The following is a 13,463-nucleotide window of genomic DNA, read 5'->3' as shown; positions in this document are numbered from 1 at the left end:
TCGAAAATGGTCGTCGATGAAAGATCTTTCACTAAAGGTTAGATCTTTGATTTTTAGAAATGAACAGGGTTCTATGACGATTTGGATAGGAAACAATCGGTATAGCTATTCTATGAACTAAAGAATTACAGGTAACGAAGAATAGCGAATACGAATAAAGAATTGATAAAGTAAATTGCAAAAAGATTTTATAAGTGTCATTGATCTTAGATCCTTTACAATTAGTCTTCCTTGGCCTTTTATAGCCTTGTACAAGGTGTAACTATCGAGAGCGGTTATTATTCAAATTCTAAATCTTAACTACTCCTGAGATTTCAAGCCTCAACTCCATTTACTTATAACCGCATGTTCGTATCTTTAAGCAATTATGATTCAACTCCGTCTCTCCTTCTGCATTTCCATCAATCTCGTAATCGGCCAATCTCTCTTCCTCATATGTCGATTTCTAGCCTTCACCAATTTTCTTCCATCAATGACAGCTACCCTTCTCAGTTGCCGATTTGTAAAAGTAGACTACAGCTGTTCTGTCGACAATGCACCATGGACTCTCATCGATCCATTATGACTCAGATTATTTTTGGGTGTCAACAAATATATTATGGGAAGAACACATTAAGATTATTCAATTTGGATACTCTCTAGTTGGTTTTCAAATTTAATTCTTCTGATGTATTATTGACTTTAGTTGCGATCAGTATTATTTTTCACATAAACAAATATAACATCATCTCTATATGTTACTTTAACTAACTGAATGATTTTTTAAAATTCAGTATTTAGGATACACCCATGAAAAGCACGCAAAGCAAGTTGTATCTAACTAATATAATAAATTATATTAAATATACTTTTTGGACATTTGATGCATTTAATTGTAGGAGAGGAGCCTTTCTTTATCCAAATAAAAGTTTAAAAAAATTTGCAAGTAGTAAATTAGATTCTCAGCACATTTAATGCTTTTACTTTAATGAGAGGAGCCTTTCTTCTATAAATAAAAGTTCAAAATTTGGTAAATGAAAGTAAAAAAGTTAAAATATACTTTTAAAGTCTCAATTTGATCACAAACATCTTATTGTATTATATATTTTTATATAGTAAATGAACTAGGAATAATAGTTATGCGATAAAGAAAAATATTTCAAATTATAGTTAAATTTTTCATAATTCATAATATATGGATAGTAAATTTCATTAGGTTACACCCGTTTTGCTTCGACTATAATGAATTATTTGCTTGATTTTCTTCCATACTGATCATTTGAAACTTTAGATCTAAAAACTTGAAACACCAACCAAACTTCACGATTAGCTTGAAAATCCTTGTTTAATAAAACCCTAATTTGCGAACTCATCTCGTGGCAAAATCGTAGTCGTCCAATCTGTGAATTTGATTTGAGACTAAACTCTTTCTCTCTCCGTTACCTGAAAAGAATGAAACAAAATCCTACTCAAACAAGTCGTCTTTGTTTAAAAGCGTACGGAATCGATTTGGCTCCACTAATGCGTCCGTTGTACACGTCAATGTCATTAGCCACACGTGGTGCCACATAAGTCTTGTACTTTTTTTCTTCTGTGGATGTTTTTTGTGCTCTTTTGGGATAATTTGATAACTGGGATCATCTTTGTCTCGAGAGTACAAGTTCGTGCTCCTTCTTCTTTTTGTCATTTTTGGCCATCAGATATCTGGGCTACAGTAACTAGCAAATCGTATTCCTGAAATTTGTACTTGTAAGATTGCATGAGCAGGGATAGCTCTTACAGAGAATAATGAATTCGTGAGAGGGAAAAAAATATCGGGATGTGTCTTCCTAGTGTTTCTGTTGTTTTGCATTCAATCAAGTAAAGTACTTGCATGCAGTGTTCTCTTTCTCTTATTAATATAAGTGACTTCACAAAGAGTTAACAATTTGTGTTATGGTCAGAATCAAGTGTATCATTTACTGTTTGGCTAAAGGTGGCAAGGGATATTTCATGTGGCAACTACTCGTTTCGAATGCGCCAAAAGAGTACATAAATTCCAGTTAACTAGGTCAATCCAAGAAGAGCATGCTCGCGGGTTGTGAAGAATTCCAAAATGACACCCTATCATAGGAACCACTTTTCTAGTCAAGAAGGCATCAGCTGTCTACTTGACTTTTCCTTTATTCTCAAGAAACAGAACAATATGCCCGTGACGAAGCAAACAAGAGCACAATATCTTATCAAATACGAATTGAGGGGTTCGATCCGATTCTAGTCAATATCAAGGGGACTCCATGTTGGGGATGAAGAGTGAGCACAGGAATAGGGGCGTGCTTGTAAGAAGGAGATAGCTGCACTGAGAAGTTCTGCAAAATCAAGGTCAGAGCAACTTTGACTTCGAGGAAAGCAAAGTTTTGGCCAATGCAAGTTCTAGGACCCCAACTGAAAGGGAAAAAACAGAGCTTGTTCTTGGTTGCTTTTGAGACTCCCTCGGAAAATCTCTCCGGATTGAACTCTTTGGCATCATCCCCCCAAATCTCTGAATCTTGGTGGATCAGGATAATGGGCAAAAAAAGCAGAACTTCTGGAGGTATTTGTATATCTCCCAACTTGGTTGTCTTGTGAACTGTTCTCGCTGTCATAAATGCAGGCGGATATAGCCGAAGCACCTCGTTCAGTATCATGCTTACCTGCATATAAACCAATTTGTTGTCAGCCTGTTTTTGTCCAAAAAGACATTGAGAAAGCAACAAAACTATCTAAACCTTGCATAGTGGACCTAATTCATCTAACTGAATATCATTCATGTGATCAATATTGTTACTTCGAATGCAAAGGTACGATCCATAGGTCTCACCTCTGTCACTAGTAGAGGTAAGAACAATAACTAGATTTCAGGTCAGGTAGTTACAATTTCCTGCATTTTTCACTTTTAAATGTTTTGTTTGTCCATTTTTTTTTTGGAGAAATCTATTTATTAGACGTGAGTTTTGAAATTCAGGAATATATGTTGTGAAATCAAGATATACAGCGTACTACAATACAACGAGAATCCTTACAATTTTCAGTCGGCTCAACCCATCAAAATCAGGTTTTTTGTTGCCGAAAACTCGCAGAATTTCCTCTCTTGCTCTGTCTTGCCAGCTTTGGTACTTGCTCAACAAAATCAGAGTCCAAGTAAGCAAAATAGAGGCCGCCTGAGCCGCTATGTTGAACGCTTTGCACTCTTGAATCACATCCTCTATGCTCATACCCTTTTGATGCCCTGATTCTTGAATTTCTTTCATGTTTGATTTTAGCAACAGTCCCAAGAGATCATCGTCATCTACTTCTCCTTCCTTCATTGCCTTCTCTCTTTTGGTCACTACGTCTTCCAACAATCCTTTTACTTTACGGTCGATTTCTTTCATCCTCTTGTGCAGTTTGGTCGGCAAGAGGCTGCATTTTTTTTTTGTATCCAAGTCAACTTCAAGATGAAAGCTTTATACGTTAATATGGTTTCTACAGTTTGTAGGTCTTGCTAGATAAATACACTCAATCATTTTCATCCATTGTATTAAGTTCAGAAGTTCGAAGACAGAAATCGAGATAAGAATTTGATAGAAGATTTGCCTTACCATACATTGTTTTGATAGGTCAAAATTGTAGTGATCCCCATAGATTCCATGGATAGGGATTGAGTAAGTCGAACTGAGGTTTGTTACTCTTGTATTTATACTTTTACAACAACTAAAAGATCTCAAAATAAATTATTAATATGGGTGCGTTTGTTTCGTGAAAAACGAATTATTTGAAAAATATTTTCCAAAAAATGATCGTCTGAATAACTTTAAAAAAATAAATAAATGAAAAATATTTTCATCCATAAACTGTTGGGTTAATACCACGAAAAACCCTAAACTGGTACACTTGTGACAGATTTACCCCAAACTATTTTTTTGACCATAAAAAACCCCAAACTGGTACATCTGTGACAATTTTACCCCGAACTATTTTTTTGACCACCAAAAACCCCAAACTGGTACACCTGTGATAATTTTACCCCGAACTATTTTTTTGACCACCAAAAATCCCAAACTGGTACACCTGTGACAATTTTACCCCGAACTAATTTTTTAATATTATTTTTTTTATTTTTCGAATTTTTTTAGTTTTTCTTTTCTTTTCTTTTTTTTTTCCTTCATCTTTATTGGACCAACAATGGATTGTTATATTGTAATTGATACAACAATAACGTGACACGTAACATAAATGCTACATTTTGACCCAAAAAAAAAACATAAACGCTAAATGAAAGACTTTCTTTTATATGCATGAATTTTCATGACAACCACTTTTTTCTACATTTAAATGTCTCACGTTTTATTTATTATATATTTCAAGTGATCATATTGATTTATGAATCGCCATGCACATATAATATCTCTCATCTTATATATAAAATATACTAATTTTGTAAATTAATCTGTTAAATTAAATTGGCAAGCAAGATGTATATAAATTGTTGATTAGCTATACTCCAAGCTTAGGTAACAAGCCTACGTTGGACCCCATCAGTTTGGCTATCCACTTGCACCCAAAAATAAGAAAGACACGACAACAATATAATGCTTTTTTCGCAAGACATTTAAATGTAGAAAAAAGTGGTTGGCGTGAAAATGCATGCATATAAAAGAAAGTCTTTCATTTAGCGTTTATGTTTTTTTTTTTTGGGTCAAAATGTAGCATTTATGTTACGTGTCACGTTATTGTGGTATCAATTACAATATAACAATCCATTGTTGGTCCAATGAAGATGAAGGAAAGAAAAAAAGAAAAGGAAAGGAAAAAGAAAAGAAAAACTAAAAAAATTCGAAAAATAAAAAAAATAATATTAAAAAATTAGTTCGGGGTAAAATTGTCACAGGTGTACCAGTTTGGGGTTTTTGGTGGTCAAAAAATAGTTCGGGGTAAAATTGTCACAGGTGTACCAGTTTGGGGTTTTTAGTGGTCAAAAAAATAGTTCGGGGTAAAATTGTCACAGATGTACCAGTTTGGGGTTTTTTATGGTCAAAAAAATAGTTTGGGGTAAATCTGTCACAAGTGTACCAGTTCAGGGTTTTTCGTGGTATTAACCCTAAACTGTTATCGATAATGAAATATTATTTATTAGTTAATTTCAAGCGATACAAGCGATCCTTTTTTGAAAAATATTTTTCAAATTATTCATTTTTCGCAAAATAAATATAGGCTAAATCTGAACTTACTTCCACGCAGGGATAAATGCGGTCTGCTGAATTTTGTTTGCGAGCCCAAATTGTTCTTGTTGAAGGAGGACGATGCCCCTGACTTGGTCGTAGGTACTACCAAAAGCAGCTCTACAGAGTACATCACCCGTCAAATGCTGCAGGTGAGGCCACACGTCCACTTCACCAGCCAAACTTTCCTTCTCCCATATCCTAATCATCTCCTCCCCACTTGAACATGATGCTGTCACTACATGCTGTAATTTTTCAACAAATCAAAATGGTAAATGCATTGAATGTATGTAGTTTCTATATGTTATATGTCCATGGACCACGAATTTCAGGTTCTGTTACCATGAAATGTCATGGGATTATAAATCATTTTAAGTTCCATTAGAAGTTGCATCTGTTCAGGAAATTATTAGCCCCAAGCAGTAATACCTTCAACCTTTCATAATGAAAAGCCGGGTTGATGATCTTTCTATGTTTGGCCCATTTCTCCCCCTCAATATTCAGGAGCCCCGATGTCAAGATATCTGCAATGGCCTTGGGATGTGGCTTTTCAAAATCATTGACCCGTGAAAATATTTCCTTCAACATGTCTGAGTCCATGATGTTCAGCACAGGCACTGGCCCTAACCATGTAAAGCAAAGCTTCCCTGCAATAACCAATATCTAGAGAAATCATTTATTAAGACGTCAAATGGCTACCGAATTCCATATTTCACCCATTTGTGTGTCAGGTGCTTAAACTAGATGCATCGAAAGCACCCGACTCAAAACCCATCTAGCAGATCGATTTGCATGAACCGTCGCTGACTACATAGCTGCCATTAATTTGTCATGTGACTTTGCCCCTAAAAGCAACACGCTTAATGTTGGAAAATCTGCCCTATAGCAGGATTTAGTGAACTTGCTTTCATGATGATATCTCGATTAAATTGCTGAAAAGAGACCAGAAATATATTTTCTTTAGCAGGTTTTTTGCTGGAAATTACAACCTTTAGTGAGTTGAAATCGTACATTGTTTTGTACTAGGAAATCGAGTTTGTCGAGTCAACAATATTATACCATTGGCTAGAAAAATTCCACTGCATCTCAACTTTGATAGGATGCGTACCGTATTTCTTGATGGAGTGATGATAGAAAGGGAGAACGCGAGGCACGATGTCATCGGAGAAAGGAGTAATGGGTTGAGATTGAGCTTGCTTGGTCATTCTGATGATGTCTCTCAGATCTTGAAACAAAAGCCCGTAAGCAGTTCCATTTAGACCTTGTTGTCTAAGACATTTTTCTAGCTTCTTCGGCTTCAGCCAAAACAAACTCAGTAATTTCCATGCGCAAGTGAAGAAGGTGATCAGAACAAGGGAGAGAACAATTGAATAAGTCAAGGACATTTCCATATTCTACGTTAAACATATGACACGGTTGTTTTCTTTCTATGAGAGGATTTAAATAGGACTCTTGGGGAGCAGAATTCTGGACACGACCCTAGACCAATATTTTTCAACAAAATATTCATTCTCAATGAGTGATTACAGCTTGCTTCTCGCAATACAAAAAGGTGGTAATAGCGATGATGCAATCCGTGCTTGGGCACGACCCTCGGGGTCATGCTCGGCGTAGCCTATTCGGCAAGCCCTAGTAAAGATTATTTCTTCTTTCGTAACTGGTTTTGGTCAATTTAAAAGCAATTGATCCTTCACAAGTGAAGAAGTAGCTAATATTCTACTTGAACTTGAAAGTAGTAAAACCATTATTTCAAGTTACCTACCACTTAAATTGCTCACTTGTCAAACCTCAAAAATCAATACGGGGACAACATCTCAAAAATCAAAATGCGCAATCAAGCAAACTTTAGAGATCAATGAAATCACTGACACTCTTTGATTTCTCTTTTTTGGAAGTTTCCGTTGCCTGCTTGGGTGTCTGAAGAAATCTCTAAAATAGATTAGGGCTTATCTAATTTTAGGCCAGGACAATTCACAATCAAGCCATTGATTGGCCAGCAAGCAAGTTGGCGCTGTTAGGGTTAATCTCTGATTTCGCGATGCATATTCACAACTTGTTCCATAAAATGTGAAATAATGAGAACTATTTTGTTTTTTATTACGTTAAAAATAACAATGAGTTAAATTAAAAATAATTTACAAGAAGAGTATTTTAGATTTATTATATGAAATTTGATCTTTTTAAAAGGCATACTAATTAAAACATTAGTATATTAAAGCTGAATTTTATCGAGATTATGAGTCTTTTACTTGTGTAGATTAGAAATGGTTATGTTAAAAAATAGATATTTCCTATTTGTCATTAATCACAAAAAGCGAATAAAAGGATTTTATTGACATGTAAAAGTAATCATAGATAGTAGGAACATAAAAGGAACAGGCACATCTTAACATAGAAATTTAAGAAATTAGGCAGAAGTTGGGGTGGGGGGGGGGGGGGGGGGGTCTAGATAGTATGACCATCCCTAAACATGAAATTTAGGAGATTAGGCAGAAGTTTGGGGGACTAGGTAGTATTACCATCCCTAAACATGAAATTGAAGAGATTTGGCAAAAGTCCCAAAACATGAAATTTAAGAAATTAGGCAGAAGTTTGGAGGGACCAGATAGTATGACCATCCCTACAGAAGTTTAAATAATTTGCCTTTGGTCATATTATGATAAAGAAAGCAAAAGCGATTCTTGTAGTAGTGGGAGCAGCACTTGCTTGCCCCTCTATGGGTCCGCAGGGTCTATATTGTTAGAAAAACCATTGCAATAGACTAAACAATAAATAATCCAATCGAGTAACTAATCATTTAGCATCGTGCATGTTAATGGAAAAATAGTGATCTTTGACAATACCACTGCATTAACATAAATTTCTTCTTTAACTGCTTTTTTGTATTTCATCTCATTGGATCAGTAAAACAGTTTCGGGTCGGTGGAATCTCCGAGAAAAAAGAGTGATGTTTTGAGAAATTTTCTTTATATTAATCTTATTCGAATTCGGAAAGAAATAGACAATTATGGTTGGAAGTTTAGTCTGTCGATTGTTTAATTAACTTAGTGAATTAGTGTTTCTTGGTATAATAAGGTTATTATCTCTTCAACTCGGCGAGTTTAGTGCTCAAAGTGAGATTCCATAGAGATAGGTCTTCATTGAAATTATTAAATAATAGATAACTTTTGAACTTTAGATAGCTTTATTTTTATTTTCATTTATATAAATTTTTCGTCTTTAAACTACCACCATCTTTTTTTTTTCTCAACAGATGTGTTAGGTTGGTTGTGATCCTGATAATTTCCCATATAAAAAATGTTCTATTTCGATATTCAAAATTAAGAGGGGAAAGTACCAAAAAAGTTATTAACCTATTGCATTGGTACCAACTCAGTCTTAAAATTTTTAATTAGATCAATTTAGTCATAAACCCTTTTACATCTATGCCAATTGAGTCCATCCATCAAATTTTGGCTGAAAAACGCTGATATGGATGCCGGCTGTCCTATGTGGGGCGACCGATACTAACTTGGACATTTTTTAATGATATTTTAATAAATTTTTGAATTTTTATAATTTATTTGTTCTTTCCTTTTCTTTTCTTTTCTTTTCTTTTCTTTATTATTTTTTACATTTTTTTCTTTATTTTTTTACTTTCATTTTGGCCAAAAAATAAAATAAAAAATTAAATTTTCAATTTAAAAAAAAATATTAAAAATTATCTACGTCAGCATCGGTCATACCACATAGGACGGTCATGTAGGACGGACGGTCGTGCCACGTAAAACTAAATTTGTTCTAGTATAATAGGTTTGAGAATTTTTTTTTTTGGTACTTTCTCCCAACTAAGATGCGGTTTTTGGGATGTGCTCTTCCTTGTGGTTTTGTTGCTTTTGTACTCAGTCAAGTACAAGTACTCGCGTGCAGTGTTCTCTTGCTTTTTAACATAACTGACTTCAGGAGTATGGGTTTCAAATCAGGATTAGATGTATAGTTCATTTTTGGGTTAATACCATGAAAAACTCTAAACTAATACACATGTGATAAATTTACCCCAAATTATTTTTTTGATCACAAAAAATCTCAAACCGGTACACCTGTGATAAATTTATCCTGAACTATTTTTTTGACTACCAAAAACCCCAAACTGGTACACTTATGATAATTTTACCCCAAATTAATTTGTTGGCCATCAAAAACCCTAAACCGGTACACCTGTGATAATTTTATCACAAACTAATTTTTTGACCACTAAAAACCCCAAACTGGTACATTTGTGACAAATTTATTCTCCGTTAGTGTCCATTAAATTGAATTAATATCATGAAAAATCACAAATTGATAAACTTGTGATAAACAGAGGGGTAAAACCCCAAACTGGTACACCTGTCAACTATCACATGTCATTGAACTTACCAATTTGATAGTAAAATTTAACGAAAACTAACGGAGGGTAAATTTATCACAGGTGTACCAGTTTGAGGTTTTTTGTGATCAAAAAATTAGTTTGGAGTAAAATTGTCACAAGTGTACCAATGTAGGGTTTTTTGTGGTCAAAAAATAGTTTTGGGTAAAATTATCACAGGTCTACCAGTTTGAGGTTTTTTGTGGTCAAAAAATTAGTTTGGAGTAAAATTGTCACAGGTGTACCAATGTAGGGTTTTTTGTGGTCAAAAAATAGTTTTGGGTAAAATTATCACAGGTCTACCAGTTTGAGGTTTTTGATGGTCAAAAAATTAGTTTGGAATAAATTTATTACAGATGTATCAGTTTAGGGTTTTTCATGATATTAACCCTTCATTTTTTGGCCAAAGGTGGCAAGCGATATTTCATGTGGGAACAACTCTTTTAGAAGACACCAAAAGAGTACGTAAAACCTAGTAAATAGTTCCATCCAAGAAGAGCATGCTCTCGAGTAGTGAAGAATTCCAAAATGAAACAGTATTATTAAGTGAGAACTTTTAGTCAAGAAGGCATCGTATGTTTGCATGACTTCTCCTTTATTCTCAACAAACAAAACATTTCGTTTAATGTACGCAACAAAGAAAACAAGAGCATGGAATCTGATCAAATACGAACTGAGTATTCGATCCGATTCTAGTCAAAATCAAGGGGACTCCATATTGGGGATTAAGAGTGATCAAAGGAATAGGGCCATGCTTATAAGGAGGACATAGCTGCAATGAGAAATTATGCAAAATCAAGGTCAAAGCAACTTTGGTTTCAAGCAAAGCAAAGTTTTGAGACTTCCTGGAGAATCTCTCTGGATTGAACTCATTGGCATCATCACCCCAAATCTCTAGATCATGGTGTTATAATATCAATAATGTGATCTCATGTTTAGTTTATTATTCTCACATTCAGTTAATTTCATTAACGTTCATTGTCCACGTTCGAGATATGTGGTGACCGTCCAAAAGTCACGATAACGTCTTGATGGAAGACGTTATGTGAAGGGGTGTGAATGGACATAAAATGGTCTTCTAAGCCAAATCCTTTCGTTATCAGAAAACACACCATCGACGTTAAGAGGGCAATTGGCTAGAGATTTCCATTCATTGACCGTTCAACGCTCGACGATTCAGGTTATCAATCGAACTTCATGAATGGTCGGAGGTTAGTAAAGAATCTACACGTTTCCATATTTGATCATTATTATGCATGAGTTTTGTTCATCCATGCAAAATGGATATTCACTCCTTTAGTTTTTCTAACATTTGGTATCAGAGCATGGTTAAATCTCTCTCTTGATGAATTTTGTGAGATTTTGATTGAATTGAAAATCAGCCAATTTGGGGCCAAGAGGGAAATTGCCAATTTTGGCCAAATTTCGGTGACCCGCCTCCCAGCTTCGAACCAGTACAGTCGCACCGCCATGGGCAACAAAAGTCCTAAGACAATTTGGCATTTGGGTGATCGCCAGAGGCTAATTGCGCGGCGGAAGTTGCCGGTTAGGGTTCATGCAACCGACGGAATTTTGTTCGATTCCAGCCAATTTCTTTGCCGTTTTCGCCGATTCTTAGACCTATGTGGTCGTGCCAGCATGGTCTCCAAAACCCATAACTCAATTTGGTCGAAAGTGGGCTGTCGGAGGAGACCCAAGCGGAGGAAGGTGTGGCGAAGTCGGGGTCACGCCGCTACGCTCGTGTGGAGAAGAAAAAACAAAAGGCTTCAGGTACGTGAGGATTTTACAAAGGCCTGAAAATCCAATCTACCCTGGCGGGAATCTAAAGTCTATCGACCTATCTACCCTGAACCTAGGAGGCAGAAAATGTGTCAACTTGCGAATCCTGATCAAGTGGCTGAACTTCTATTACAACATTTAGGTGTCGATAAAGGAATGGTCAAGCTAGTATATAGGAAGCCACATCTTGGGTTGACACTATACCTTATGCAAGAAAATTCGAAATTCCTAACTTCGTTGTTTTCACTAGCGAAGATGACCAATCGACTATTGAACACATTGGTCAATTATTGCCCAATGTGGAGAGGCAAGAACAAATGAATTTCTTAGACTTAGATTGTTCCTTTTGTCTTTATCAAAAACTACCTTTACTTGGTATACGAATTTATCTCCTAATTCAATCCATACTTGGGCTGAGATGGAAAGACAATTCGATTCTCAATTTTATAGACTAATACATGCTATATCGATTGCTAATTTGGCTATAATTTATCAATACGATAATGAATCAATCGATCAGTTTGTTGCTCAATTCAAGAGGGCTAGGAATAGATACCTTACTTCACTCCTGGAGAAAGAATTCACAAATTTGGCTTTCAATGGATTAAAATTCAATCTTAGAGAAAAATTCGAAGGCCAAAATGTTGACAATTAATTCCAATTGACAACGAGAGTGTCTAAGTATGAGCAATTACTTAAGGACAGAGATAGAGGACCACATGAAGACTCTACAGATTACGTGCCTTTCGTGGAAAAGTATGAGCCATATGATGAATATGACCAAGACTATATTCGGCAATAAAAAAAAATTAAATTTGCCAATGACAAGGGGGCACATGATGACTAGGGGCCATTTCGTTTCTCTATCCTAAATAATGCAGGTAAACCATTGTTTAACCCCTTTGAGCCTAAATATTAGAAGAATTTCTTTCAACTTAACCCTATCAAGACATACTCCACACGGGGCAGAATGGAGGTAGGGTGACTTTACATAGTGGGAAATGGATAAAATTTTCTTACTCTCACTTGAATCAATCTTCGATTGTCTTTATTACAGTTGGACTCAAAAGAGAATTTAAGTTTCCCGAGATAATGAAAAGCATTTCTTTCTCTATTTTACACACTTCTATCCATTGCATAACTCGTTTGGGCATGCAAATTCAATTATAAAGCCAGTTGGTGATCATCCCACACACAAAGGCAAGGCACATGAGTCACCACGATAAAACAACATGATCCAGAGCATTTGTTGAAGATGGAGAACCCGAGAGTCCAAAATGTTGAACTGTTCAAGAGACATGAAGGTTTGATGAGTTTGAGAGTTTTCCGCAAAAGAACGTGCTGCAAGAAAATTAAAAAAAAAACGAAAAAACAAATCAAAGAAAAAGAAAAAAGAAAAAAAGAGAGGAAAAAAATGAAAAGAGAGAGAGAAAAAAAGAAGAGTGAAAAAAAAATGTTGATATGAGGCCTAACTATTGATGGGAATAGAAAGTCAAAGTGTTTGTATCAAGCATGCGGAAAATCATCCCCAGTAAGGAGCGGTGATTTCACAAGTTTTAGAAGGATTAGTGTTGGACTCTCGTAGCCGATGAAGCATCTACACAAGAGTACAATCCCCAGTGAAAGAAGAAGATTGGTATTGATGCTGATACGATCGCCAGCTTCAAAACCTCCTTCATTGAAAATCTTCCTTGAGCCTAATGAATCCTTTTGTTTCTCGACCCATTAACCGACCCTATAGTATGTCCCTTATGAAATCTCTTCATATTAGAGCACTTAAATTAACGTAAAAATTTCAAAGGTTGAAAGCTTTAACCGAAGAAGTGTGGGCAAGATTGTTTTTATCCCATTTGCAGGGTTCTTAACTTATAACCCCGACGGAGATAAAGAATAAAGAATGTTTCTTTCTAAACCATACAAATTGAATTATCCCTTTTGCTAAACTGCTGACCAATTACGGTCCTAATAAAAAAAACCCTCAATTTGGAGAGGTCGTCACTTACGAGAAAATTCAGACCTTTGTCGACTTGACGATAATGGTGAGATCAAGTGATTACTTTTCTTTTCCACATTAATGGATGAGACAAAACAACCTTCTA

At 35.4% G+C, this 13,463-nt stretch overlaps 1 protein-coding gene across 1 annotated transcript; it reads right to left on the bottom strand.

Annotated features, from left to right (window-relative positions):
• Positions 1 to 2,129: 2,129 nt before the first annotated feature.
• LOC115668470 (cytochrome P450 CYP72A219-like) lies at positions 2,130 to 6,606 on the bottom strand. The gene is made up of 5 exons (XM_056303512.1): positions 6,307 to 6,606; positions 5,628 to 5,845; positions 5,208 to 5,443; positions 3,021 to 3,399; positions 2,130 to 2,651 (listed from the first exon to the last, which is right to left on the bottom strand). The coding sequence occupies exons 1-5, from the start codon at positions 6,587 to 6,589 to the stop codon at positions 2,202 to 2,204; spliced, it is 1,566 nt and encodes a 521-aa protein (XP_056159487.1). The 5' UTR covers positions 6,590 to 6,606; the 3' UTR covers positions 2,130 to 2,201.
• Between the last annotated feature and the right edge of the window lie 6,857 nt (positions 6,607 to 13,463).

Source organism: Syzygium oleosum, unplaced genomic scaffold, assembly GCF_021117445.2.
Source record: "Syzygium oleosum isolate NSW1041296 unplaced genomic scaffold, Sole_v2.1 Sole_v2.27, whole genome shotgun sequence".
NCBI classification, from domain to species: Eukaryota; Viridiplantae; Streptophyta; class Magnoliopsida; order Myrtales; family Myrtaceae; genus Syzygium; species Syzygium oleosum.
Note: the sequence above shows the minus strand (reverse complement) of the source record. Positions and strands in the feature narration are given on the sequence as shown.

Excerpts from the sequence above, each read along its gene's own strand:
- LOC115668470 (XM_056303512.1), bottom strand. The coding sequence starts at position 6,589 with ATGGAAATGTCCTTGACTTATTCAATTGTTCTCTCCCTTGTTCTGATC. Across the intron at positions 5,846-6,306 it reads TCACTCCATCAAGAAATACG|GGAAGCTTTGCTTTACATGG; the intron begins GTACGCATCCTA and ends TGGTTATTGCAG. Across the intron at positions 5,444-5,627 it reads TTCATTATGAAAGGTTGAAG|CATGTAGTGACAGCATCATG; the intron begins GTATTACTGCTT and ends GAAAAATTACAG.